The following is a 27,337-nucleotide window of genomic DNA, read 5'->3' on the forward strand; positions in this document are numbered from 1 at the left end:
TGGATTGTTCAGAGCTAAAGGAACACCAGGCCTGAACCAAATCTCCCACTGCCCTATATAGTTTGTACAATCTCCTTTTCGGTAACACAAAGTCAGGGCAGCCTCACTGCCAGACCAGCACTTCTTTGGGAATCTTCTCATAAGATGACAGGATAGAACCATTTGTAATACAAATCAACACTATTATTTTCAAAGTAAGCACTTGAAAAGGTTGCTTGAATAAGAAAAGATGAATTTGCGGAGTTGTATGCTATCTTGCAGTTAAAGTAAGATTACGCTGTGAATTGCACTGCACTGAGTGTTACATTTTATCCTGATGTGTTTTAAGTTGAATTGGGTAAACAGTGTTAGATGTTCTGTTAGTGTTAATATGCAAGATGTGGTGATTAAGTATGATTGTTTCACAGAACTACTACACTTTATTTTTTATTGTTCCTTTGATCTCTGATAGGTAGTGAAAACAAAACTTGTAACTTACAATACATTGATGCAGAAATTAATTTTCATGTTGAGAATTTACTGATTTTTAAAATATTATAGCTAGATTGTAAAAAAAAAAAAAACTAAAAACACTTTAGTCCTCAAAAAGATGCCAATTTCTGTTTCTTTTTCAAATTTGTCTGAAGCCATTTTATCTTTAAAATTTTTGAAACTTAATTTAAGGTGAGGGACCTATACCCAATGATTTGGTGCAAACTTTTGAGAAACATCAAGGAGGTTGATCTTATAAGGTAGTTGCACTTAAATGATCACAGTTGAACTAGTGTTAGTTTTCTTGCTCTAACATTTACTTTGTTTTTTCTATGTAGCATAATATTGGGGACCACCTTTTTGTTTGTTTGCTCTTAAATATATATAGTCACTCTTATAGTTTGTTTACATTCCACTAATTCCCTACCAATAATTTTCAAAAGGTTTTCTGCTATTTAATTCTAATTTTTAGTGTGTTTGCTGATTACTTCCGTAGTTCCTTGATGTGATTGAAGACCATCAATAAAGGGGAAATTTTACATATAGCCTTTAGTATTTTTTTAAAAAAGTGTACTGTGAAATGCTCCTGAAATCGCATATTTTGAAAAGGCCCGCTTCCACTTAAATGTGTGTAAGTCAGCAGGCAAGTTTTTCAAGAATCTAATAATCAGTTATTTCCCCTTTCACCTCGCATCAAACCATAATTTTCCTATGGTAGTATTTAACTTAACTGACTCTAGCAGCTATTTATGTATTTCTGTAGCTTGTAAAACATCTAGTTATTGCTCTATTTCAGCTTGTTCATCCTAATGATTTATTTTCATTTTCTTTAGGATGCAGATCTGCTGCTAACTGGATTTGATTTGTAAGAGGGCAATCTACAGTCAATGGCCACTCTTGTCACATTGCTACTATGGAAAACAGAATGGTCAATAGGATATGGTCTGATAAATAGTGATGATTGAAGATGCTACTTCAATACATGTGAAATCAATGGGAGATACTGGATGCATAAAGAGCTTTCTGAGCTTTTCTTGACAAGCTTGCCTTGAAGAAGTTGGAGGTGTGTTCTACCATTATCCAGTCTTTCTAAAGCGGATACAAATACCTTTGCCTCACTGTAACCAGACAACTACACAACTAATGTGGGACCATGGCACTGCCCAGATGCATGTGGCCAAATTATGTGTGGAGAGCAGTAATGGCATGCTTGGTACACAGGGGATTGGGTGCCTCATTGACTCTCTGTGTGTTGGGATGTTTACTTCAGGCTGCCCATGTGCTTTCACAAAAATTGGATGATGCAGACCCACTGGTCACTACCAACTTCGGCAAGATAAGAGGGATGAAGAAAGAACTCAATAATGAAATTTTGGGGCCTGTTATTCAGTTTCTTGGGGTTCCATATGCAGCTCCACCAACGGGGGAACATCGTTTTCAGCCTCCAGAACCACCATCTCCCTGGTCAGATATCAGGAATGCAACTCAGTTTGCTCCTGTGTGTCCCCAGAATATCATTGATGGCAGATTGCCAGAAGTCATGCTTCCTGTGTGGTTTACTAATAACTTGGATGTGGTTTCGTCATATGTGCAAGACCAGAGTGAAGACTGCCTATATTTAAACATATACGTTCCGACTGAGGATGGTGAGTTTACTGCAGGAAAAACAGGGAGATAAATTTATATTTTCTTTTCTATTCTAAGTTCTAACAATATTGATTCATGTGTACTGGTAGCATGCATGGCTTTTCCTGTTGGCATGTAGACATATTTTACATGCTTGCATGCTGCTCTTTTTGTTTATGTGTGTTAATGTTTCTGTTCTTATTTTTTCCTGTGCCTACTCATTTTCTTTCCTCCACAGCACGTATATTTAGGTAGAAATGGGTTCCTAATTTCCATTTCCTACCGAATGACTTCTGAGAAGATGCATCAACATTTCTCCATTGCATGTGCAGGCTCAACGAATTGGGGATCTTTCGCACTCAGTAAATGCAGGAGCGTATTAAGTTAGATAGTGGTGTTGCATGTTCCGGCGGTCTGTGATGGAGCGCCATGTTATTTTCTAGTCTTCTATTCATTTTTCAGTAAAAAGAATATCCAAGGAATGTGCCAGAAAACCCGGCAAGAAAATATGTAGAAAAGGAGGTATGTATAAAAGTGGAAATAAAAAAATGGGGGAAAAAGCTTACAGAGGAAGAAGATATTCTCCCTAAGGATGATTTGCTGAGCTGAGAAGTAAATGGCTAGGTGATATTTGGAATTTAATGAAGGCATGTCAAGGAATAGAAAGATGATTAAGGAGAGCTGTAGCTGAGTGGATAATATTGACAAAGCTCATTGGTGGTGCCTGATGTTTTGGTGCTGGTAGCATCAATAGGGGTTGAATCTCTGCTTTGAGTTTGTGTTCAGAGGACAAGATATGTTTAGGCTATGACATTGCCTGCAAGGAACACAAATGATGCTGCCTTACCAACTGGTCGACTTTATCTCTGAACCCTGTTCTACAGATACAGATTTCTGTTTCTCGTAACACTGGTGAGCTCTGTCACACACCTAGTTTTTTGTTTGTTTATTCTCAGCTACTTCTGAAAGCCCTGTGAACTTTCTCAGATAAGGGTAAATTTGCCGTAACTGTCTGGTAGTCACCATTATTCAGTCATGGTATTTTTTCCCAGATAGTCTATATTTTCAGTTACTCTTCCAGAAAAGAATGAGATTTTACAGATTTTTATACTAAATATTTACAGTCTTAAAATTACTTTAACATTTTTGTATTTATGTTAAACAATTTAACACATAGGGAAGAACATGATTCAGAAGCTACAATTAAATCAACCTTCAAATCATCCTCTAGCCAGATTGAGCACATGTACACACTGACAGCTGCAAGCTTGCATCTGAATGTAGCTTGTCCACACTCCATTTTTATATAACATCCAGTAAATCACTCATAGGAGAGTATGATTTTTTATGGCAGTAAATCATCTAAGTGTTATTTTGACCTTATTCATAACTTTGTAGACTTTCCAATCTTCATACAGAAGTCATATTAACATTCCAGTGCTGTACATTCTGTCTCCCTATGCACTTCTAATCTGGCTGGACCAAGTCAGATTTCATTACAACATCCCGGTGGGGCAGGGAGTGTCTAAACTGTTCTGTTTTATGAGGATTGCATTGTATGGAAGAAGTTTCATATAACAAAATTCTCAACTGCTGACCAGAGTGTTCGCATTCAATTGAGTTTTGGTTTGGTTTTTATTTCTTTGGTCATACTAGTAGAATGGGATTTAACCTCTATTTTATTATTGATGCCATGATTTGGGTTAAAAGCACAGTATACTTGAGAAAAGCACAGATACAGACACAGCAAAGGTGTTCTAAATGACCAAAACAAAGTCTCTTGTTCCCCAAATGAGAAAAACTGCAGTAATTTACATACCTTCAACTAATGTACAATACTGCAGTGGTTATTATTATGCAGCTTGTCAAGCACGTGTAATTAACTAAGTGACTTTCACCTCCTATCACAAAGATGTTGATTCACAAAGTCATAAATAAAGATGCTATTAAAGAATGCATAAATAGAGCATAATACATGAAAATATGTACAATCAAGAAAATGATAAAATACCAAAAAGGTAAGCTAGTAAGTGAGAAAGTGACCTTTCCTCTCATATAACTTCAGGGGGGAATGAATTCATTAGAAAATTCTTCTTCATCATTCTTTAGATGGTCGGTTCCATCGGCTGTATGAGAGAGTTGGCAAAGAGGTGTGTAAGGTTGTGCTATTTACTTTGGCAACTTTGAACTCATTTATAATTAGCCTGAGGACAAAATCTGTAGATACCTACTTCAGTCTGTGTGGTTTAGAGTCCAAATCTATTGTGCTTTTATGTTAAGCAGTTCAAACAATTATTTTGCTTTGGTATTTAATATATCTTATTATTAATACATAAATTTTGATCATTCATTGGCTGTTTGTATATTACTCCAAAGTCTAAATAACAAAGATTTTAAATGTAGCTTTCTATATAGATAGCTTTTCTTAAACTAAATAAAACTAAATTTTAGAGCTTGACTTTAAGCAGAGGAGTAGAATTCTTTTTTCCAAACTTTTAACTTTTTTCCTTCTCTATCATGGAAGGTCTCTTTTGGTCACTTCATGAAATCATAGTATTCTGGTTTAAGAAGATATTAGTCATTTATAATATCTATCTATCTATGCCAATATTTATCTCATATGGACTCTAAGTTCTTCAACAGAATTCTAGATGTTTATAAATGATGATTCAGGAAGTATAGGAATAGGTGTGCTGCATTTTATAGGTGATAAGATATTTTGGTTTGTTATTATTTATCTTTTTAAAAAAATTGTGTGTAGTCATCTTCCAAGGCGGGTGAACCCCCATCCCTGTGCCAAGTACATTATAATCCGTGCATACTGTATTCATCCAAAACTATTTCTTAATTGCTTAAGTCATGCACTATGCAAAGGAGTCAGTAATGAATGAAACGAAGATCTTTCTTCTCATAGAACTTACTGCATTCAAGTAAATATACAAAGAACAAAGCATTTTCTCCACTTTAGTCTGCATAACAGGATCTTTTACTTTGCCTAAGAGATCCCTTGCTATAGTTTTTAAATAGAGCTTTTGTAATATTATCCTGTTCAGTTGAAGGGGGAAAAACATTTTACCAATAAGCTCCCACTCATTTAAAACAGGTCCTAGTTGCACTTTTCAATCTATCTTTTTATATTTCCCATGATAGTTTCAGCCATATGTTAATTACTCCTTAGATATTTCTTCAGGGTTTTATCCTTGCAAAGTGAAACATGGGGGCTTAAAATGGGATGGCTGTCAACACTTGGCCAAATGGGCAGATAATGTGTGACAGAAACTGGAATTTGGATGTAGAGGACAGATGTAATTTATCACCAACAAATTTATGAGAAAAGATACTGCTATCCTTATTATATAAATAAGAAAGTAGGTTCTGAGGTTAAGTGTTCTGACCCAATTTCTATTGCCAGTAAGTGATAGGTTTGTCTCTAGTTCTTGCTTCTATTAGATGCATTTCCATCGTGTTAAATTACCTCTTCTAGAGATTTCTTTTTTGATTTTAAGTTTATTTATTTATTTTGAGAGAGAAAGAAAGAGAGCAAGCAGGGGAGGGTCAGAGAGAGAGAGGGAGAGAGAGAATCTCGAGCAGGTTCCATGTAGTCGCAGAGCCAGATGTGGGGCTCCATCTTACGGTTCTTGAGATCAAGACTGGAGCTGAAATCAAGAGTCGGATGCCTAACCTACTAAGTCACCTAGGCACCCCTCCTCTAGAGATTTCTATAGCTTTGGTAATATATCGTATCTCTCTACCTTATTGATCTTCCTTTCCTTTTTTTCCTTTCAAAAATGTCATGAATTCTTTTTATTCTACCTGTTGACTCTATTTTAGGTAAATTTCATGCTCCCGTTAATTGAATTGGGTCAAGACAATGATAGCAACTGATTTCCAGAAACATGCTAGTAACCATTGTAGTTACTCGGATCTTCAATGCTACACATAATTTTATTACTGTCTAGGCCAAAATCTCAGCATATTTCTCCTGGCTACTATCAGGAGTAGCTTTAATTTGCTTATGTTTCATTTTGTTTCTTTAGTTTGCTGTCTTGTGAGAGTTGCCAACAAACAGAAGAGTGGTCAAATATTAGGCAGTAAACATGAGAAGGAGGAACAAGGGACCCAGAGAATCCACAAACAAATTGATTGGCTCATGGATACCCTAGAGTTGTGTAGCTTTGCATTTCTCCAGCACTTTGACTGTTATTTGCATAGCTCTTCTGAGATGAATACAGAATTGATTTTCCTTTCTGCAGTGGTGAGAAATTGTTAACCTAATTTTCTCATTTACCTCAATTTTTAATATACAGAAAATTAGAATCTTAATAGACAACTCTTGCATAATTGTTTACTCCTTGAGCATTTTATTCCTGATTTTCATAAGTATTTTACTTGTGCATTCTCCGTTTAGTAGTCATTACCTGAGATAACATTGAATTCATTCAAGAGTCTTTTCCACACATTTAGGGTCTATCTGGTTCTTTGTTGTACATAGAGACTGATTTTTCCCTAATTAAATATGTATAACACTACTCCTTTCATTGTTAATGTGTTTAAAAGGAGATTATATTCCAGAATGCTCTCCTTCTTGCCTCATATATTTTTAACAAATTTATGCATCTAACAAATATTTATTGAGTCCTTACTCTGTGCCAATTAGAGTACTGTTCTAAGACATCAGTGAAAAAATAAAAAAAATAAAAATAAAATAAAAAAATCCTTGACCTCCTGGAGCTTACATCTAGTGTGTGGAGACAAATTATAGACAATAAACACAATTAACAGTTAAAGTTAAAAGGTGTAAGAAGATGAGAAATCAACAGAATATGGAGGATCAGGAGTGCTGATGTGATGGATGAAGGTAATTTTAAATGAGATATTTAGCATAGCCCTCATTCCAGCAAAGACCTGAAGGAGATGAAGTGGTTATCTAGGGAGGTGAAGTGGATATTCGGAGAAAGAGGAGAGTAAAGAGCTAGTACAAAGGCATTAAGGTGACAGGTTGTGTTGTGTAGTTAAGGAACAATTATGACTATTGTATATATGAAAGGGGAGAGAGAGAGAGGCAATGAGATTCAGAATGATCCAACTTTTTATTAAAGAGGTAATGCCAGCACAGCAAATGAAACTATGAACAAAATTAAAAGGTAACTTACTGAGTGGGGAAAAATACTTGCAGATGATATATCTGATAAAGGGTTAATATTCAAAATATATAAAGAGCTTATGCAACTCAACACCAAAACAAAAGCCCCACAAATAATACAATTTAAAAGTGGCAAAGGACCTGAATAGACATTTTTCCAAAGAAGAGATACAGATGGCCAGCTGACATGTGAAAAAATGCTCAACATCACCAATCATCAGGGAAATGCAAATCAAAACCACAACAAGGTATGATCTTATACCTGTCAGAGTGGCTAATATCAAAAAGACAAGAAAAGACGAGTGTTGGCAAGAATGTAGAGAAAAAGGAACCCTTGTGCACTGTTGGTGGGGATGCAAATTGGCATAGCTATTGTGGAGAACAGTATGAAGTTTCCTCAAAAAATTTAAAAGAAAACTACCATACAATCTAGTAATTCCACTACTGGGTGTTACCCAAAGGAAACAAAACCACTAATGCAAAAAGATACATAACGCCTATGTTTGTTTTAACATTATTGATAATAGCAACCTATTATGGATATGGAGATATGGAAGCAACCTAAATGCTCAACTATATGATTTTATTTATGTGTGGAATCTGAACAATAAAGAAAAAACAAACAAACGAACAAAGCTAAAACAGATCCATAAATACAGAGGACAAACTGATGGTTTACCAGAAGGGAAAGGGGTAAGAGGATGGACAAAAATGGATGAAGGAGAGTGGGGAAGTACAGGATTCCAGTTGTAGAATGAATAAGTCATTGGGATGAAAGATTCAGCAAAGGGGAAGAAAAAGTTATTATGGCTGATGAATTGAGAGTAGATTGTAGAAGAGTGTGGGGAAACCGGGAGAGCAGATAAGAAGCTATTATAGTCCAGACAACATAGAAGCCTGGTCCAGCCTCAGTCCAGGGAAATAACAATGGACATGATAGTCTCGATGTATTTTGAAGGTCACATTCCACCCCCCCCGCCATTAAATTGCTATGGGCTGTGAAAGAAAATGAGTCAGAGAAGACTCCTAGATTTTTTGTCTAAGTCCTTACAATAATAAATAAACTTGCCATCAATTACTATGGAAAAAAAAAAGGAATGTAGAATGGTTTAGAGGACGTGTTAAATTTGAGATCATTTTTAGACATTCAAGTACAGACATCAAGGAACCAGTTTGAAGTTCAAGAGAGAGGTATAGGAGGAATACATTTAGGAATCATTGTGTATAGAAGGTAAATAATTAAAGTCATGAGGATGAGTGAGAATGAAAGGAATTGAATGAAAATAGAGAAAAGAAAAAGACACCAAAGGCCAATCCATGAGACATTCCAACATTAAGAGGGCTGGAAGAAGAGAAAGAAAGCAATGGAGACTGAAAATGTGTTACATGTGAGATGGAAGGTAAGCCAAGATTTTGTTGTTGCTGTCCTAGAAGCTAAGTAAAGAAAACGCATCAGAGTAAACACAGTTATCAACTCTATCAAATGGACTTTTGTGGAGTCTGATGCACTGGAGTGGAGTCTAAGAAAAAAATGGGAGATTTGGAGTCTCTGAGCATAAATAACTATTTTAAGGAGTCTTGCTATAAAAAAAAAAGAAGAAAAAAATGGGAACAAAGGAAAATAGAGGTTGATTTTGTTGCCGTATGTTAAGATGAAAGAAAGAAATATTTGTATAGTAGAAAGAGAACAATTTAAAATATAGAAGATGGTAGACTGCTAAAATAACATTCTTATAGAAAGATGTGATCTAGTACACATTTGGAGGTTTTGGATTAAAAAGAGCATAGGCAGATAATTTAAATTAACATTAATAACTAAGAAGAGTTCATGAGTGGGATTCCATGGGTAGAAGTGGTAGTAGGATTCTATTTTCATCCGAGTATTTAAAAAAAATTAATGTTTATTCATTATCGAGAGACAGAGACAGAGCATGAGCACGGGAGGGGTAGAAAGAGGGGGAGACACAGAATCTGAAGCAGGCTGCAGGCTCTGAGCTGTCAGCACAGAGCTGGACGCAGGGATCGAACTCATGACCTACAAGATCATGACCTGAGCCGAAGTCAGACGCTCAATTGACTGAGCCACCCAGGCGCCCCGTATCTGATTATTTTTATTTTGTTTGGTGTGTAATATTAAAGGGAATGGGAATAGAATTAACATTGGCAAGCTCTTACTTTGTTCTAGAATTTAGCCTCATTAATTTAATATCATAACAATCTTATGAGATTCTTAATACCATATTACAAATGCAGACATGGAGGACCAAAGAGGTTAAACATCTTGTCCTAAAATATGTAATTTGTTGGTGATCAATTATATTTTCTTTGAGGAGACTATTTTTGAACAGAATAGAGCAAAACAATACAACAGCAACAACAGCAATCCTGTTTATGTGGGATCCCAGATCAAACAGAAAATGAAATTGGTGGCCAGTAGAAAAAAAAAATTATATACTGGAATAATTACAACATCTGGTTCATTTGGGGGTTCAAAGATGAATGGGAAGCCAGATTGTACCAGAGATTTGGGATCACATTTGAATTAGTAGCCTTGGACAGATGTGGTTGTCTTCTAAAAGCTAAACAGTTTAAGTTGGAACTCTGAAATGAAGTAGATCTAAAGCACTGTAAAGTTTTAAAAGAGTAACATCAATTGTTCCATTGTTTACTGACAGGCAGAGAGAGTCTTCTGAAGCGGATGATTAAAAGACCATTATAGTTGTCCAACTCAATTTTTCCAGAGAATAAATACCTTTTTTTCTTATAGAAACTGGGGTTGAAGTTGAAAACATGTAAGACTTATGTTACCAGCAAAAAGAGTTATTCCGCAAAATAAATCCTTTGTAGAAACTGCTTTTCTTTCTCCTATCCAATGTATAATAAATAATATATTTTCTTTCATGTATTGTTTTCACATATGGGACATGCTACTAGCTTAACAGTTATGATATAATTGTTGCTTTAATTCATTTCTACATTACTTAGCATTACAGATTTTGTTGATAATCTTTTGGTTCTTAATATTTCTCCTATGAATGCTCTTCTTTTTCCTCCCCATCATGGTGGTACATGCTAAAATAGTTTAGGAAATGACCAATTTTAAAAATCACACCAGTATATAAATTTGCTAGAAGCAATCATATGAACTCATTCTAGATTTGATCATCTTAAATTCTTGACTAGATGTGGAAACATAATTTCTACTCATCAATTTTCTCATAGCCATTTCTAAGAGGACAGAGTACTTAATGTAACACTTCCTATATTAGTTTCCTGGGACTGCTGTAACAAAGTGCACAAATTGTGGGGCTTAAAATAGCAGATATTTATTTTCTCACAGTTCTGGAGTTGAAAAGTCCAAAATCAAGGAGGTGACAGGGTTGATGATTTCTGGAGCTTCTGAAGAAGAATCTCCCTGCCTCTCTCTGAGCTTCTGGTGGTTGCCAAACCTCCCGGGCATTCCTTGGCTTGTAGATGCATCTCTCTGATTCTACCTCTGTTGTCACATGGCTTTCTTCCCTGGGTCTCCCTGTTGTCTGTGAGTCTTCACATGGCCTTCTCATAGGATGCCAATTACAGGATTTATGGCCCACCATAATCCAGTATGACCTTATCTTAATTACATTTTCAAAGCCTCTGTTTCCAAATAAGGTCATTGTCTTACTTTGCTAGGACTGCCATAACAAAGTATCACAAACTGTATAGTTTAAACAACAGGAAATTTTTGTCTCAAATTTCTGGAGGCTGGAAGTCTGAGATCAAGGGGTCGTGAGGGTTGATTCCTTCTGAGGGCTATGAAGAAGAATCTGGTCTAGGTCTCGCTCCTTGGGCTTACAGATGGCCGTCTTCTCTCTGTGTCTCTGTGCATGGCATTATCCCTGTATGTATATCCGTGTTCAAATTACCCCCTTTTAAAATCTGTTTTTTTTAAATTGACATATAATTGACATATAACATTAATTTCAAACGTACATAATATTTGATATTTGTATTTATTCTGAATTGATCACCACACCCAAGTCTAGTTAACGTCATCACCATACATAAGTACAAAAATTCTTTTTCTAGTGACAAGAACTTTTAATATTTACTCTTAACAACTTTCAAGGGTGAAGTACCATATTATTAACTATAGTCACCAGCTGCATAGTCACCAGCTGCATATTACATGCCATGACTTACTTATTATATAACTAAAAGTTTGTACCTTTTGACCTTCTTCATCCATTCTACCCACCCCTCACCCTCACCTCTGGCAACCACCAATCTGTTCTTTATATCTATAAGCTTGTTTTTTGTTGGTTTGTTTGTTTAATTCCAGGTATAGGTAAGATCATACAATATTTATCTTTCTCTGTCAGACTTATTTCACTTAGCATAATGCCCTTAGAATCCATTCATTTGTCACAAATGGCAAAACTTCATTCTTATTTATGGCTAAAGAGTATTCCTGTGTGTGCATGCGTGTGTGTGTGTGTGTGTGTGTGTGTGTGTGTGTGTGAGTGTGTGTGTGTGTGTCTCTGCGTGCATGTGGGTTATTACATCTTTTTTTTTTTCCATTTATCCATCGATGGACACTTGGGCTGTTTCCATATCTTGCCTATTGTAAATAATACTGCGATGAACATAAGGGTGCATAAACCTTTTCCAATTAGTGTTTTAATTTGCTTCAGATAAATACTCAGAAGTAGGAGTTACTGGATTGTGTGGTAGTTCTATTTTTAATTTTTGAAGGAACCCTTTTGCTGCTTTCCATAGCAGCTATGCCATTTACATTCCCACCAACAGTGCATGATGGTTCTCTTTTCTCTACATCCTCAACAATACTTGTTATTTCTTGTCTTTTTGATATAGCCATTCTGACAGGTGTGAGGCGATATCTCATTGTGGTTTTGATTAATATTTCCCTGATGATAGGTGATGTTGAACATCTTTCCTTGTGCTTGTTGGACATCTTGTATGTCTTCTTTGGAAAAACACCTATTCAGATACTCTGCCCATTTTTAAATAGGATTGTTTTTTTGTTATTGAGTTGTCAAATTACTTTTTGTTTTATAAGGATACCAATCATATTAGGGTCCACCCTAATGACCTCATCTTAACAAATTTTATACATATATATATGTATATATATATATATATATATATATATATATATAGAGAGAGAGAGAGAGAGAGAGAGAGAGAGAGAGAGACCTTCTTTTCAAATAAGGTCACTTTCTGAGGTACTCAGGGTTAGAACTTCAACATATTTGGGGGGGCACAATTTAACCTATAAAGTGAAATGCTGAGGTTCTAGTTAGACATGAATTCTTGAGGGACACTAAGCACTGAATCCCCCTAAAAATTTCAAAATGGGTCATCATTATATCCATTTTATAGGTTTCTTGTTTAAGTTAAATAACTTACCCAAGGTCACATGCTGCTAGTTAGGAGCTGGGGCTTCTTTTCAAATCAGAACTCAAATGTAATATTCAGGCCCTCCAACACCTGTAGATTCTTTGTGCTCTCCTGAGAAGTTTCTTGAATTTGTTTTTTCAGTATTTTTTTATCAAGAGAGGATGCTATGCATTAGTTTAGATACTTTTAAATATGCAAGTGTTTGATCTGTGATAAAATGATTCTGATTTTTTTAAACTTTCCCTGAATTTTAAGCATTTTATCCAGATGGTTACTTACATGCAAATATGGTTTCAGTTAAAATTAAGATCCTATAAATTTAACATTGTAGTAGCATTGATTTTCAATACTATCTCATTTGTCATATTTAGGCAGTTGAACAAAGTTCTTTTTAAAATGATTTTTAGGGGCGCCTGGGTGGCGCAGTCGGTTGAGCGTCGGACTTCAGCCAGGTCACGATCTTGCGGTCCGTGAGTTCGAGCCCCGCGTCGGGCTCTGGGCTGATGGCTCAGAGCCTGGAGCCTGTTTCCGATTCTGTGTCTCCCTCTCTCTCTGCCCCTCCCCCGTTCATGCTCTGTCTCTCTCTGTCCCAAAAATAAATAAACGTTGAAAAAAAAAATTAAAGAAAAAAAATGATTTTTAAATTTAAGAACTATTTCTTTGTTTGCTGTAATTGTGTTCATCTGGTATCTATGTAATGATGGCATTAGAGCAATTTAATTACAGTCCTTAATTTTCATTAAAGCATGTAAAATGTGGCAAGAATCAGTTTTAAACACTTACGAAAAGAAATCTTAATGAAAGGAGTTGGGGTCATTGCAGCCGTAATTTGGAAAATTATAAAATCTGATTAATCAACAGTCCTAATTTTCTGCTTCTCTTTTGAGGACTGAAGAAAAAAAGTTCATCCTCCCTTTTATCTCTTTTCTTTGAGGCAAAGACTTTTGGAACAGTTAGGCCAAAAAAGAAATTACATGTTGTCTGCTAGTCTTAGGAGGGTAATACAAAAGCACTTTCCCTCTCTTCTCTTTCTCTCACAAAAGAGTTCCTATTCTGTTTCCCCAAAAAACTTCTGGGTTCCTCTTCTAGAATCTTTCCAACTTCCTCAAAGTGGAAGTGGAAGGAGGAAGAGAGGGAATAGAGGGATAAATGAGTGCAGCACAGGTATGACATGAGGACAAATATAACCCTGAAAGGTAAATAAGAAGCATGAATATAAATTGTAAATATAGCTGTTCCCAGGAAAGGAGGAGGGAAGCCTAGGTAGAATTATTAAGAACACATATGCTCCTTCTGATTTGGATTCCTGGGCCTTTCTGGAATAGATATGTCCCTGTGAAGTGGATCTTTGGAGAGGAATGCCTATAGCTCGTGCTAAGTTTGCATTCCTGCGAAGTTCCTACTCACCGTTTTCCTCAGCTCATCATCTTTGCAGGCAGTGAGTTCAGGCCTCAGTTTGTAGCTCTAAGCTTTCATCACAAAGATTAATATTGTCCCTTTGGCACAATAATTTACAGGCCAGGCAGAGCCTGAGGTTTCTGACCTGCCTTTGAGCTAGGTAACCAAGGAGCCTGACAGTTGACCTCTGTTGACCTACCCCCAAGTCCCCACCATCGCACACCCCTACACTCCCACACATCCCAACACCACCAGGACAGCTCGGCTTTCATTCCTTACACATGTAGGGAAAGTCCACCTATAGTGCCAAGATTTCTCTAAAAAAAGAAGAAAAAAAAGTGGGGGGAAGTGAGATTTTTTCTTTTGTTATTAAAAAAAAGTTTGGCATTTATTTAGGGAATTAACTTTGTTTCCATGGAAACTAAAATATCTATAAATTTGGATTTTGAAGAGAAAACAATTTTTCTATAATGACCATTTAAAATATTTTGTATTCCAATTCACTCTGAAAAGCTAGGGATGATATTTGGGCTTATTTCTGTTTCTATAGTGTGAAGGCCTTTGGCCACCTGTCCAGCTCAGCAAAGGCGTTTTGGGCAGGGGGGCGCAAACAAAACCTTGTAAAATGTTTACTGGATCCTCAGATTGTCGTTAAGTAGAGTCTTTGACTATCAGAATGATGCTTCTCTCTCTTTCTCTCTTTCCTTCTTCCTTTCGTTGTCTCCCTCTCCCTCACCCTCTCCTTCTCTCCCTCCCTCTGTCACTCTCTGTAGTATTGATGTTGCTTTGGCTTAGTTTGTGTTCTGTGTCCAGAAGGCACTGTCTTAAATTTCCTACATGGCCATTCTCTGTCTCTCTCTTGAGCCTACCATAGGCAAAATATATGTCCCCAACTACTGGAGGCTCAGTTGGGCAGGACAGATTTATTCTTCGCCCTCAGGGAGCTTCCTTTGCAGTGAGAACCCGCCAGTAACAAGAAATCTGATATTGTTGTAGGTGGCCATGTCAATATTACCAAGTAAATGTAAGCCTTATTTGTATTAAAATCTCAAAACCAAATGAGGAAATGGCTCTTTCTGTGGGGGGAAAAAAAAGGTAATGAAGCTGATATTTGGCACTGTGTTCCCTGTAATAAAACATTTAATTAAATCTTTAAATGTGTATGGAGCACAAAATATGCACATCAGAATAAAACACATCAGGCATAACCAAAACTATAATTATATCAGCCCTGTGCCTGAGCCCACCTCCGTTGCTCTGCCAAGAAGCAGTGCTTTAAAACTTTCTATCCATCTGTTAAAAAAAAACCAAAAAACTGCACTGTACCTATACAAATCTCTGGAAAGCTTGAGAATGCTTTGGCTACTGATATAGCAGCTGCTGAGTTACTGGGCTATAGGCTGTCTCTTCTGGAGATAAATTAACAGCTGCTGCGCTGTAGTTCTTTCCACACTTCTGTTGAGTGTCTTCTCTGCGCAGGGCCCTGTGGTAGGCCCCAGACACACAGAGATAAAAGAAGGGCCTGAAAGGGCTGCCCTCAAAGCATTCACTAACTCTTGGAGGTAGTGGATTCGGAAACAGAAAATAGCAAAGTAGTAAGTGCCCTGAGGAATGGAAGCAGGGGGCATGATGGGGACTCATAGGAGAGATGTCTGTGGTTTAGAGATGTTCTGTAGTAGAAAGTTGTCCCTGATGTGACCACTCAGGAATAAATATTGTTATCCGTCTAGTCTAGTGTGGTGTGTGGGACCATCGTACTGAGTTACTCCAGATTGAAATGTTTGTGTTTATTTAAAATGTGTGTTTGTATGTGTCGGAGGACATGTATGTATGTATATCCATGTGTCTCCTCCTCTTTTCTGGGTTGTCTCCTTTTACTGCTCTCACTTTGCCAGGCTGTAGCAACGCTGCCTACCCACTTCTGAGGTGATTAAAACTGTCATGGGTTGGAAGACTGAGCAACCACACTTTAAAAAACACACAAACAAAAAACTTGTTTGTGAAAGAAACACAAATAGACTTAAAAAAAGTGTCTGCACTATGAGTAGTCCATAACAACTTAAATACGTAGGCTTTGTTCAAAAATAATCTTTAAATTTCATATTCTGAATAAATGAGGCTGCTGAAGAGGTAGCTTCCGAATACGTGAGGCAAACACCTCACCTATTGATTTTGAAGCTGACTGTGCTTCACTAGTTGTGAAGCTATAGGAGCCAACCCTTTCTCTTCACAAAGTCACCTCTCGGATATGTGTACAGACATTGCTTACCTCTGATACTCAAGACATTGCAGACATTATCCTTCCATCCTGGTGCACCTTTTCCCTTCTTCTCCACTTCCCTCACCTTCACCTGGAGCCACTTGTCTGAACCACTGTAATAGCCTCATACCAGGTCTTTCCATTTCCATTCCTGCTCCTGAATTCCATTCCTCATATGATGACTCCGTGATGACTCCTGCCACTTCTGCAGTCTCCTTCTGTATATTTCCCCCTTGCTCTCTACAGTCTAGCCTTGTTGATCTCCTTTTGGGTACCGATCTCTATCCTACTTCAGGACCCTTGAACTTGCTCTTCCTTCTAACTTGAATATACAGCATCTACCTCTTTTCTTGTCTAAGTCTTATAATTCAAGTCTTGGTAAATTGTCAGCCTTTGCTGAGCACTGTTAAAGTAACCTCTTTTCACCCAGGTATTCTTTTACATACCCAGGATTATTTCTTTTATTACATTTTATCTCCATATGAAATTATCTTGTTCATTTATGTGCTTACATATTTACTCTCTGTCTGCCCCAGAAGAACATTTTTCTTCTTCACTGTTACATCCCTAGTACTCACAAGGGATTAAATAAATATTCACCGAAAACATAAACAGCCTTAAGACACAATGCACTTTGTTGGAGAGAACCTTCATCTCCTACCATCTGCATTTATTTGAGTAATACTACACCTGCTATCGTTTCTCACCAGACATAGCAGGTAAGAATATATTCTATTCCTCTCTGCTCTGCAATCACTGTTTGTTTATGGCTCCCAAAATGAAGAAAATTTCGAAGCCAACATCAGAGTCCTTAACTAAGAAATAACAGTGTTCAGTGGCTCAGTGTCTGACAGATATAACCTGGACTCTGTTGCAAGGGCCCTTGGGGCCGAGTGGCTGCCAACAGCCAAGGCTCTTGGCTCTCTGCCTGTGCACGTTACTGCCAGCCTTATTGCCTCTGCACTGAATTTATATTTTAATACAGGGCGCCAACAACGCATTTGTGTAATAGAAGCACAGAGAATGATTTCCCTTTTCCAGGCCAGAAGCTTCATTTTCCCTTCCCACCCTCTAATTTAATTTCCTTTTCCTCTTACCTAACCCCAATTTCCCCCCTGCTACAAATATATCTTCTCTTATAATTATTTTACTTTCTTTGTCCTTGTTATACCATCTACCTCTATGATAGAATTTCTTGCCAGTGTTTCTAAGGCATGTCATTTGAGGTTACTAAACAGGCAGAATCTGGGTACTAAAGGATCTCAGAAAAGGTCTAACTGGATTTGTTTAAGGGATTTTCTATATAGCATGAAATAGTTCCTTCAATGCTCTGTGCTTATGATTTAGCCTTTAGTTGTCTCAAATTGCCATTAACATGTACATGCATCCAGAAGGTTGTTTTGTTATTTTCTTCTTTTATTAGATATTAGCAACTGCCAGCTTTCACAGGAAAATCCAGAAATCACATTATAAAGTGGGGCACATGAGAGAATGAGACCTTATTGTATATATAACACCATAGGCAGAGCTTGTGAAATATGGTTGGAGCCCAATAATTGGTTGATAAATGAAGGAACATTTTGAGCATGACAGATAATGGGCAGCTCAGATTCCTAAGCTACATGGAGAGGCCATTGGCTTTTGTAGTGGACAGTGGAGGCTGGATCCTGGACAGTTCAAGGTGGAGAGGTGTAGTAAGAGCATTACAGATTTATAATCTCTTAATTTAGTTGTAAGAGACAAATCCGGCAGTCACATAGACTAGATCCGTGTCTCCAAACACATTGCGTAGCTGATGGAGAAGAGAATGTTAGATTCCTGGCAGGGCTGGCTTCACGGGAGGGCGATCTGTGCAGTCATATTGATCCCTGTGCTGAGAAAGGCTCCATACTTAGTTAAATGTTCCACTGTCACCATCTTGAAATTCATATTTATTTTTGAACAAGGGATCCTACATTTTCATTTGGCACTGGGCCCCACAAGTAACACAGCCAGTTCTGCTTCCTTGTTTCACTGGCATTTCCCCCATGCTTCATACCCACTGATGTTCATACAATTCTGAGAGATAGTAAAACAGAAACCCTCTGTGCATGTTGGAAAGTTCGATTAAAACTCTCAGCTAAACACTAAGAACATTTGTGTTTGTACCCTTGCAGTCTCATTCACATTTAAGGGGAACAAAAGGGACCACATGGTAACTTGGGGAAACAAAAGGTCTGTTTTTCTCTTACTCCTATTTTTATGTATTTGTTCATTGTCTCACAAAATGGTTATTGAGTATCCACTATGTCCTAGAGACTGTGTTAAACACTAGGAAAAAAAACAACTAAACGTGGTGTTTACCCACAAGGGGCATTTAAGGGATAATAAAAAAATATATTCTTATTATTGTGGCAACCTACTGTACCAATACTGTACTGTATAATATCTATCAAGGACCAGCCATTGATTTAAGGGTTTTATATACTAGCTCACTTAATCCTTGTGATTAATCCTCCCACAAATGCCCTGTGAAATTATTACTATTAATATCCTTACTTTACTGATGAGAAATGTGATGCACAGATAGGTCGCATAAACTCTGCAGGTTCCAGAGCTAGAAAGTGACACAGCCAGGATTTAAAACCAAGTAGCTTAACTTTGTTGACTTAGTGCCCTTAGCCACTAAGTGCAACAAATGTTAGAGGTGCTATGAGGGAAGGAGGCAAAGGTTATGCATGGTAGGAGGCTGCCCAAAGGAGGGAATTACCAGTTCTGTTTTGGAGGGGGCTGGTGAGGAAGGTTTTGTCAAATTCATCTTGCTTGAAATGGACTATGAAGCCTGAGGAAGTGGCCCATCCACTGAGGAAGAGAATGTACTGGGGTGAGGTGGGAGGGGCTGGGATAGGTAGATAGCAGAGAAGTAAGCCTGGAGCTCTAGGCAGCAACCAGATGTTGTGTCTAAGGAGCTTGAAGGTATTATATAGGGATGGCAAGTCATTAAAATTTTTAAGCAAAGACTTGACATGATCAGATAATAATTATAGAATACTCTCTACAACAGCATTGTAAATGATAGAATCCAAGGATAAAAACTCACAGTAGAGACAAGTAGAAGATTATGGCAATGGTGTGTCAGTGAACCTGAGGGACTTCGCAAAGACAATGGCTGGAAGAGTAGAAAGGAGGAAATGAAGGATAAGCGATATTTTTTTGGCAGCTCAATGGGATTGGGGTATTGGCTGGTTGTCAGGAGGGCTGAAGAAGGGATGGAGCCTAGGATGGCTCACTGCCCGGTGCCTCCCTTCTTGACTTACGGCTCTCACTTTCCCTTGAACAAGCCTTCTTTAACATAGCTTCTTCACCAGGACTCAAGAAGGGAGGAAAGTATAGAGAGTAAGTTAGAGTAAAAAAATGAAGTCCGAGAACGGGAAAGTGTCCATTGCAGAGGAGAGAGAGAGAAGGGGGAGAAAATTTCCAGAAAACAAATGGAAGGACTAGATGGAATACTGAACAGTTTTTTAATCTCTCATGTGACAGATTAAGGTAAACTCTTGAAAATAATGCCACATATATGTATTTATTTTACTGAGTCATCTTCTAAAAATGGAACTTGATGAAAAGATAAGTATGTCAGAACAAGACAGAGACAGGTGACAAGGATGTGTGTCAATGAGGCAGAGGAAAGAGTCATAACTCTGTAACCTACCTTTGATTGGGGCAGGCTTGAAAATGAGAAGGAAGACATACATAGACAGCAAATCACAAACTGTCAACTGGAAAGAAAGCAAAATCATCTATCAAAATGTAAATTGGTAAAAAGAACAGACAGGTGTATAATTTATGTAGATTTGTATTAATGACGAAACAAATGAACCTAATTTTTCAGAACACTAGTAACTCAGAAAATACATGTTGATTGAATTCAACATGTATTTTTGAAGTGTTTACTGTGTGGCATGCTTCATGCTAGGTATTGGAATACAAATCCAGCCTGTGCACATTAGTAACGCACACAGACATACACACACTGAACTCAGTACTTAACATGTAGCATGAAAGCAAATTATAAATAACCAAATATATGTACTATAAGACCAGAGAGGTCATTAGGGGAATGAAATGTTATAAGTCTTCATAAAAATACAGGAACTCATTAAGAAGGGTGTGAATCAGCAAAGTTTCCTAAAAGAGGTGATAGTCTGGATCAGCTTTGAAGGATTGGAAGACTCTCAGCAGGTAGGGGTATGAGAGCTTTTGTCTAGGGTGGAAACTAATTTGATTGTAGGAAAGAAAACTAGATAGGAGGTAATGGCCTTATAGTTCATATGGAAAGTGGTTGACAATGGCAATACAAAGATGATGGATTGGGGAGACATTTCAAAGCAGAATTAGCAGAATTGGAAACTGATGGCAAAAACACAGACATCAATGCACATTAATTTCATCAATGTGCGCACACACACACACACACACACACACACACACACACACACAAATGCTCTGAAAAAAAAAATCCTACATTCATTTCTTACCAAAGAGGAGAAAAAAGGTGATGCATCTTCTGTGCAAAAATTTCTCTATTACTGTCATTTATGAGCTGTGCATAGTTCTAGATTTCCAAAAGAGAAATGAGTAGGGTACATAATACTTCTCTCAGGAAAAGGCCACCCACTGCCATAGTGTGTGAGTATAATTCTCACTGACAAGCCAAGATTGAAGGATGTATATAAGGCCAATTGCACAGACTCAGTGTGTTTTTCCAGCTATTTAACTCTTCACATCAAGTGCTGTGTTTATTTGCATGGAAGTGGAATGGACCCAAAGAACTAGAAAGCAGCAAAGCTACATACCTTGCTGTGAGAAGTACAGATGGGACTGGAGAGACTTTTACTTGAGACTTATACACCTAGATCATTAAAACCACATAAACCTCAGAGAAAGACTGAGAATATGGAATGTGCGACATCAAGTAGAAAATTGTCTAAAGCAATGGCAAGAACATCTGGCAAGATCAGAGCATGACAGAATGCGCAAATTGCTTTTTGATGCTGACCTGCTGGAAGAAGAGAAATAGTTCCAGGCAAAAGAGAGGTAAAAATATCAAACTCATTTTGAGATTTTAGAGAAACAAAAGTTTACCTGGAGTGATCATAGGGATCACTTTTCTTCTTATGATTCAAATAAGCAAAGTACTTATTTAGGGAATTTCTGAAAAATAAAAAAGAGAACAAAGTTACTAACTGACCCAATTAGTAAACACAGCAAGTTGCCATATTTCCTGCCCAATAACAGATGCAAGCCTTAGGGGAGCTGCACACTGCCTTCCAGATCATTGAACAAATGACTTCTTCAGTGCACTAATTATGCTGAAAGAGTTAAAAGAGCTTCTAACTGCATTCTACACCCAAGGGAGTGTTGAGTCCCAGGGAAGCTAAGCTAAATGAAGAACTACACTAGGCTATTCCTGAAGCTTAAAATGCCAGCATCCTATCTCATCACTATTCTACAGCAACATATGATATTTATTCCTCACAGTCTACCTTGTTAGCCATGTCCCTGTTGGTGGCCTGCCTCTAACATGACTTCCACATAAAACCTCAGTGAAGATTAACATTGGTGAAGGTTGAATGCTTCTTGTGTATTCTGTCCTTAAAGTGCTTTGGCATGGTAGTCCACAATACTGAGTGGATGTTGGCAGCAGGGGTGACAATTGACCTGTGTCATCAAGAAGCTTAGTCTGATGAGAAAGGAAGTTGGGCAGGTTACATATATAATGTAAATGTAAAGGAATATGATAATTTTCATAAAAGACAAAAAAAAAAAAAAACAGAGTCTTAGGAGGGTTAAAGGAGAGAGGGATGATACCTAATCATGAATGTGTTTTTGATGAGTTTAGAGAGTAGACAACCAGGAAATGATAGGATTGAAAGTGACTCGAAATAATGCAGACTTGTGATGGATAGATATGGAAGGAGAGATCTGTTCTCTCAGGAAGAGAGAACAGCAGGGGCAAAGGAAGGCGTGAAGATGGGAAAGAACAAAGATGTGACTGTCACATGGGTGGAGTTGGGCTGGGAAAGAAGTAATAAGTATCAGGAAGAAAAGATTGATTGGGACTTTTGTGAAGGACTTTGAATGCTCGTGTTAGGATTTAACATTTAATTTGGTAGGCAAAGGAGAGCCAGCAGATGTTTGTGCATAAGAGAGTGACAGGATTAAAACTGTTTTAGGAAGATTAGTTTGGCAGTTGTCTTTGGTTAGATGGATATTGCAAGGGGCTGGTGCTTGGAAAAAAAGTTAATAGACTTTTACAATTGTGTCATCTGACAAGAAGTTGATCAGTAATTTAAAAAATCTTATAAATATTTAATTTTTCCTAATGTGCCACCAATATCTATTTAAAAGGCTCCAAAGATTTGGCAATAAGGAGTATTACTAGCTTCCTTCTTCCTTCCTTCCTTCCTTCCTTCCTTCCTTCCTTCCTTCCTTCCTTCCTTTTTCTTTGTTTCTTTCTTTCTTTCTTTCTTTCTTTCTTTCTTTCTTTCTTTCGTTCTTTCTTTTTTTATTCTTTCTTTCGTTCTTTCTTCCTTTTTTTGTTCTTTCTTTTCTTTCCTTCTTTCTCTCTCCTTCCTTCCCTTTCTCTTCTCCCCTCCCCCTTCCTCCCTCCTTTCCTTCCTTCCTTCCTTCCTTCCTTCCTTCCTTCCTTCCTTTCCTTCTTTCTCTCTTTCTAAGAAAAGAAAAAAAAAGTATGCCAGAAGTACCAGTATGTAAGGTTAAAAGGGGAGATGTGCTGGATTCTCTGGCTTTCTGTCAGCATATCAGCTCAGGATAGAATGCTGGACGCAGGGCTTCCTGGTCTGGCTCTGTCGTTGCATTGCTGCGTGACCTTGCGCAAGTCACACCTCTTTGGGTCTCAGTTTTCACTTGTGTGAAATGAGGGTTCAGGCTCCATGCCATCTAGAGTCATTTCCAGCTTTCACATTTTCAGAGTCTTTATAGGAACAAAGTGAATTGCAATGGATAAAAGGGTTAATGTCCGTCTTCGTTTTCTTCTGCCTATTTCACTGACTTCCCAAGAATCCTAGTAAGGAGGAGGAGTTGAAGATTTCAGTTCATGCATGGATTTAACTTAGCATGAGCTCAATTCATTTGTTGCAACAGTTTAAATACCATCTTTAATGGTTTCTTGTCATGATACTCTTGCTGTTTTTCCTTGTTTCCAAGAAGTTAAACTTTTGCTGATGCCTGCTTCCATGTCTTTACAACGAATTAGGATGCATTTTCTTCTTTATATTTAAGAAGACTCGGAATACCAGTTTAAATAAATTAGTTATAATGTAATATTGGTATATCTTAGTTTCATAGGGAATAATTTAAGTCAGCTAGATGTGCTTTGTAATACTTTAAAAAAACGAATACAAGACAGCTAGGGACCAAATGCAGTAAGAACAAACAGAAACTATTTCAATCAGTGGGTTAATTAATTAATTAAATGAATTATAATAGAATGTAGAGAGTATTAAGGAACCAGTGGTTGTGTTTCCAAGACTAATTTATAGCTCATAAGTTGTCTGATTGTTCTTAACTAAGATGATAAGGTTTATAATTCTCTCTGATATTCTATTCACTTTGTCAATTTGTATTTTTTTTTCTGGGGGCTTCCATATAGTTTTATAAAAGGCTTATGAGGACAGCATGATCAATATATTCCAGTGAGAATTTTAATGTTTATTTATTTATTTTGAGAGACAGAATGCAAGCAGGGGAGGGGCAGAGAGAGAGTCCAAAGCAGGAGCCACGCTCAGCTTGGAGCCAATGTGGGGTAAATCTCATGAACCATGGGATCATGACCTGAACTGAAATTAAGAGTCAGATGCTTAACCCACTAAGCCATCCAGGTGCCACCCCCCCCACCCCCCTCCCACCCCCAGTGAGAATCTTCTTGAGCTCTACAGTAATTGTTAGAGATTTCATACATGTCAATGTGGTCAGACAGGTGTAGAGAATGGGTGAGCCAAATATTCTTGACTGTACCCACTTACCATTTGCCTGATTCTAATTAGAGAGACATTAACTCTTTCTGGATTTACTCTATTATGTCTACACAGCCTTTAGCAGAGTTTGAGTCATCAGAGGACTGAGGCTACCACTGTTAAAAGTACCACTCCCCCACTTTTTTTTTTAATTTTGCAGAAAAATGGAAAGATTAACTGGAATGGTAAAGAATTTGGGTAAAAGAATGACATTATATAGATTAGGAAAAATATCCTTGATGTGGGTTTTAGAGATAAGCTAATGTGGACCATTTTCTGAGAGGGTGGACACGTTTTTTGTGATTATAGATACTGGAAAGAATAAGCCTACATATTCACACCCCACCCTAACTCCCATGCTTCATGCTCAGCACAGACTCTAACATGGGGCTCGATCTCATGACCCTCAGATCATTACCCTGAGATCATGATGTGAGCCTAAATCAATAGTCAGACACTTAGTTGACTGAGCCACCCAGGCACCCCGATAAAAGAAATCTTTTTAAGAGGTCCATAGATACAAATCAGATGACTTTTACCAGAGTTACTAGTGTGAAAAACTCAGTACAAAATTAAAATAAACCTACTGTTAGGACTCTGACTTGGTCAAAATATAAAAAATGATAGAAACATCTTTGAAATTTAGCATGATTAATTTTTCTTGTAGCTAAGAAATACAGCTTTGGTAATTGAATTTATATTAGCTTTATATCAACAATACATTCAAATGTATGAAATCTCATCTCTGTTTATAGCCTGTAGGTTAGTGCTAATAGAACTTTCTGCAGCCTTAGAAATACTCTATATCTGCTCTGACTGATATGGTAGCCACTAGCTACAAGTGGCTATTAAACACTTAAGACATGGCTAATGTGACTGAGAAACTATTTAATTTTGTTTAACTTTTATTAGTATAAATTAAATTTTAAGCAGCTACCTTTCATTAGTTGTTACCATTTATGGCAGTGTAACTAGAGAATGAATATTAGTATCACCAGAGGAAAGATAAAAATCATCTACGATTTTCTAATATGAGTAAAACGTAGTCTCCATATTGTGATAATTTTTGAATTTAGAAGATAGTAGCTAATTTTTTATAAGAAATGAACTTGTTCAAATACATTGTGTCAAGTATGATTATTTTTAATTTCAGGGATTTTTTTTATAACACTCTCAAATTTAACTAGGTCTTTCCAAAAATTTTTTGAAAATAATTAATTAATTAATTCTCAGTTTTTCAAAATTAAAACAAAAGTAATTCAGAACAATTTATTACATTAAGGATTATTTAATATATAGCAAGTGTTCTTGCTAATATTTTCTAAGAGATCTATGGAGTTAAGAACATTTTGTTTGTTTCTGGAACTAATGTATACAATATTTTCTCCCAAGGATATACACCAGGATGGGCCACATACCGCCCGCCCCCCCCCCCCCCCCCGCCCCAGCTATTTTAGAATTCATCTCTCACAAATGACTTAATCATTAAGAAATATTTTTATTAGCTGTTTTTTGACAATCAGCTTACAAACTTATCATGCAGTTTGTTTTTAGAGGTTTTGAATTGACTATTATAACCACTGACTTTTCAAATCCTTTTCTAAGACTGTGCTTATGATTTATAATCTATTCTTTATTTTTGAAAACTAGCTATTGCCAAAAATAGTAAAACTATCCCAGTGGGAAAGAAAGGTATATTTCCCTTGGGACCTCTTGAAAGTCACTGACTGGAAAACAAAAACATTTCCATAAGACTGGCTCACGAGTAAACTGACGTCATCAAAAGTTATATCTTCTTTCTCTTTCTTTCTTTATTCTCATCTCCTATGGTTTTAAGTTGAACACATTATATAGAGGCATTTGCAATTTGTGATTTTCTAACATATTAACCTCAGAGTCAAAATATTTATTATTTGCATATTGCATCATCTCACTTAGTACTGGGTTTTTTGTTTGTAGCAAATGGGTTCATTCTAGCTCTTGGTATGAAACTACCTCCTTTTAGGTCATTATTTTTTCATTCATGATTTTCTTGATAGCAACTGAGTTTTTCCTAATCTTTAGGAAGATACATGCCACTTATTTTGCATACTTTTTTCTCACATGCTTTAAGTTATTCAAGCAAATGTAAAGGCTCTACGTTTCATCCAGGTGAGATTTTTTCTTTCTAATTTGTTGTTTTCTGTTCAGCAAAAGAAATCATCCCTGAAAATCTGTATGCATTACCTGAAGTCTGCTGTCTTTTTGTGAGGCTTTTGTTGATGCTGTACTTGATTCCAGTATTTGTCCATTGAACCTCTCTCTTTTCTCTGTATTTTTCTCTTTTATGTGAATGCTTGTTTCTCTTCCTGACAGATAGTGCTTTCACTTTCTATCATTTGCATGAAGAATTAGGCAGTGTAAAAGTTTTTACCTATGTGAGCCTGGCCTTCTGGGGTGAACAAGCTTCCTGGAGCCTCACCGTCATCTGCAAGGGCTTGGATTCCTCACCTCTGGGATGACCTTGCTCCATAACACATTCTTTGTAGTAGAGACTGTTTTCTGTTCCTGTATATAGATATGAGAATGTCATTTGTCATTACCCTTAAGGTAAGCCAGTCAGGTGGGGAAACACACACACACACACACACACACACACACACAACCTCTCTTATTCTGTGATTATTACTGATTTTTTTATGCCAGAAATTCATGTGAAAATGTCTTAGGTTTTACCTTATAGCAATAGTCACTGAGCATCCAAACTGCTCTGAGCAATCTATTAGTCTTGTGATTGGTTAGAAATGAAGAAATCTGGGGCGCCTGGGTGGCGCAGTCGGTTAAGCGTCCGACTTCAGCCAGGTCACGATCTCGCGGTCCGTGAGTTCGAGCCCCGCGTCAGGCTCTGGGCTGATGGCTCAGAGCCTGGAGCCTGTTTCCGATTCTGTGTCTCCCTCTCTCTCTGCCCCTCCCCCATTCATGCTCTGTCTCTCTCTGTCCCAAAAAAATAAATAAACGTTGAAAAAAAAAATTTAAAAAAAAAAA

General features: G+C 37.2%; 1 protein-coding gene across 9 annotated transcripts in view; it reads left to right on the plus strand.

The window, feature by feature from the left end:
* Positions 1 to 27,337, plus strand: part of NLGN1 (neuroligin 1) — an 848,745-nt gene that overhangs the window by 176,776 nt on the left and 644,632 nt on the right. For 5 of the 9 annotated variants that reach the window (XM_086674737.1, XM_086674736.1, XM_086674735.1 and 2 more), the window contains exons 2-3: positions 1,305 to 2,117; positions 2,560 to 2,619. In XM_086674737.1, coding sequence (XP_086530863.1) covers positions 1,625 to 2,117; positions 2,560 to 2,619 — 553 coding nt within the window. In that variant the 5' untranslated portion in view covers positions 1,305 to 1,624. The remainder of the gene's footprint in view (positions 1 to 1,304; positions 2,118 to 2,559; positions 2,620 to 27,337) is intronic. The other 4 variants (XM_086674739.1, XM_086674740.1, XM_086674741.1 and 1 more) reach the window with 1 other exon arrangement.

This window comes from Puma concolor, chromosome C2, assembly GCF_028749965.1.
Source record: "Puma concolor isolate L17-30 chromosome C2, mPumCon1.1.hap2, whole genome shotgun sequence".
Classification (NCBI taxonomy): Eukaryota; Metazoa; Chordata; class Mammalia; order Carnivora; family Felidae; genus Puma; species Puma concolor.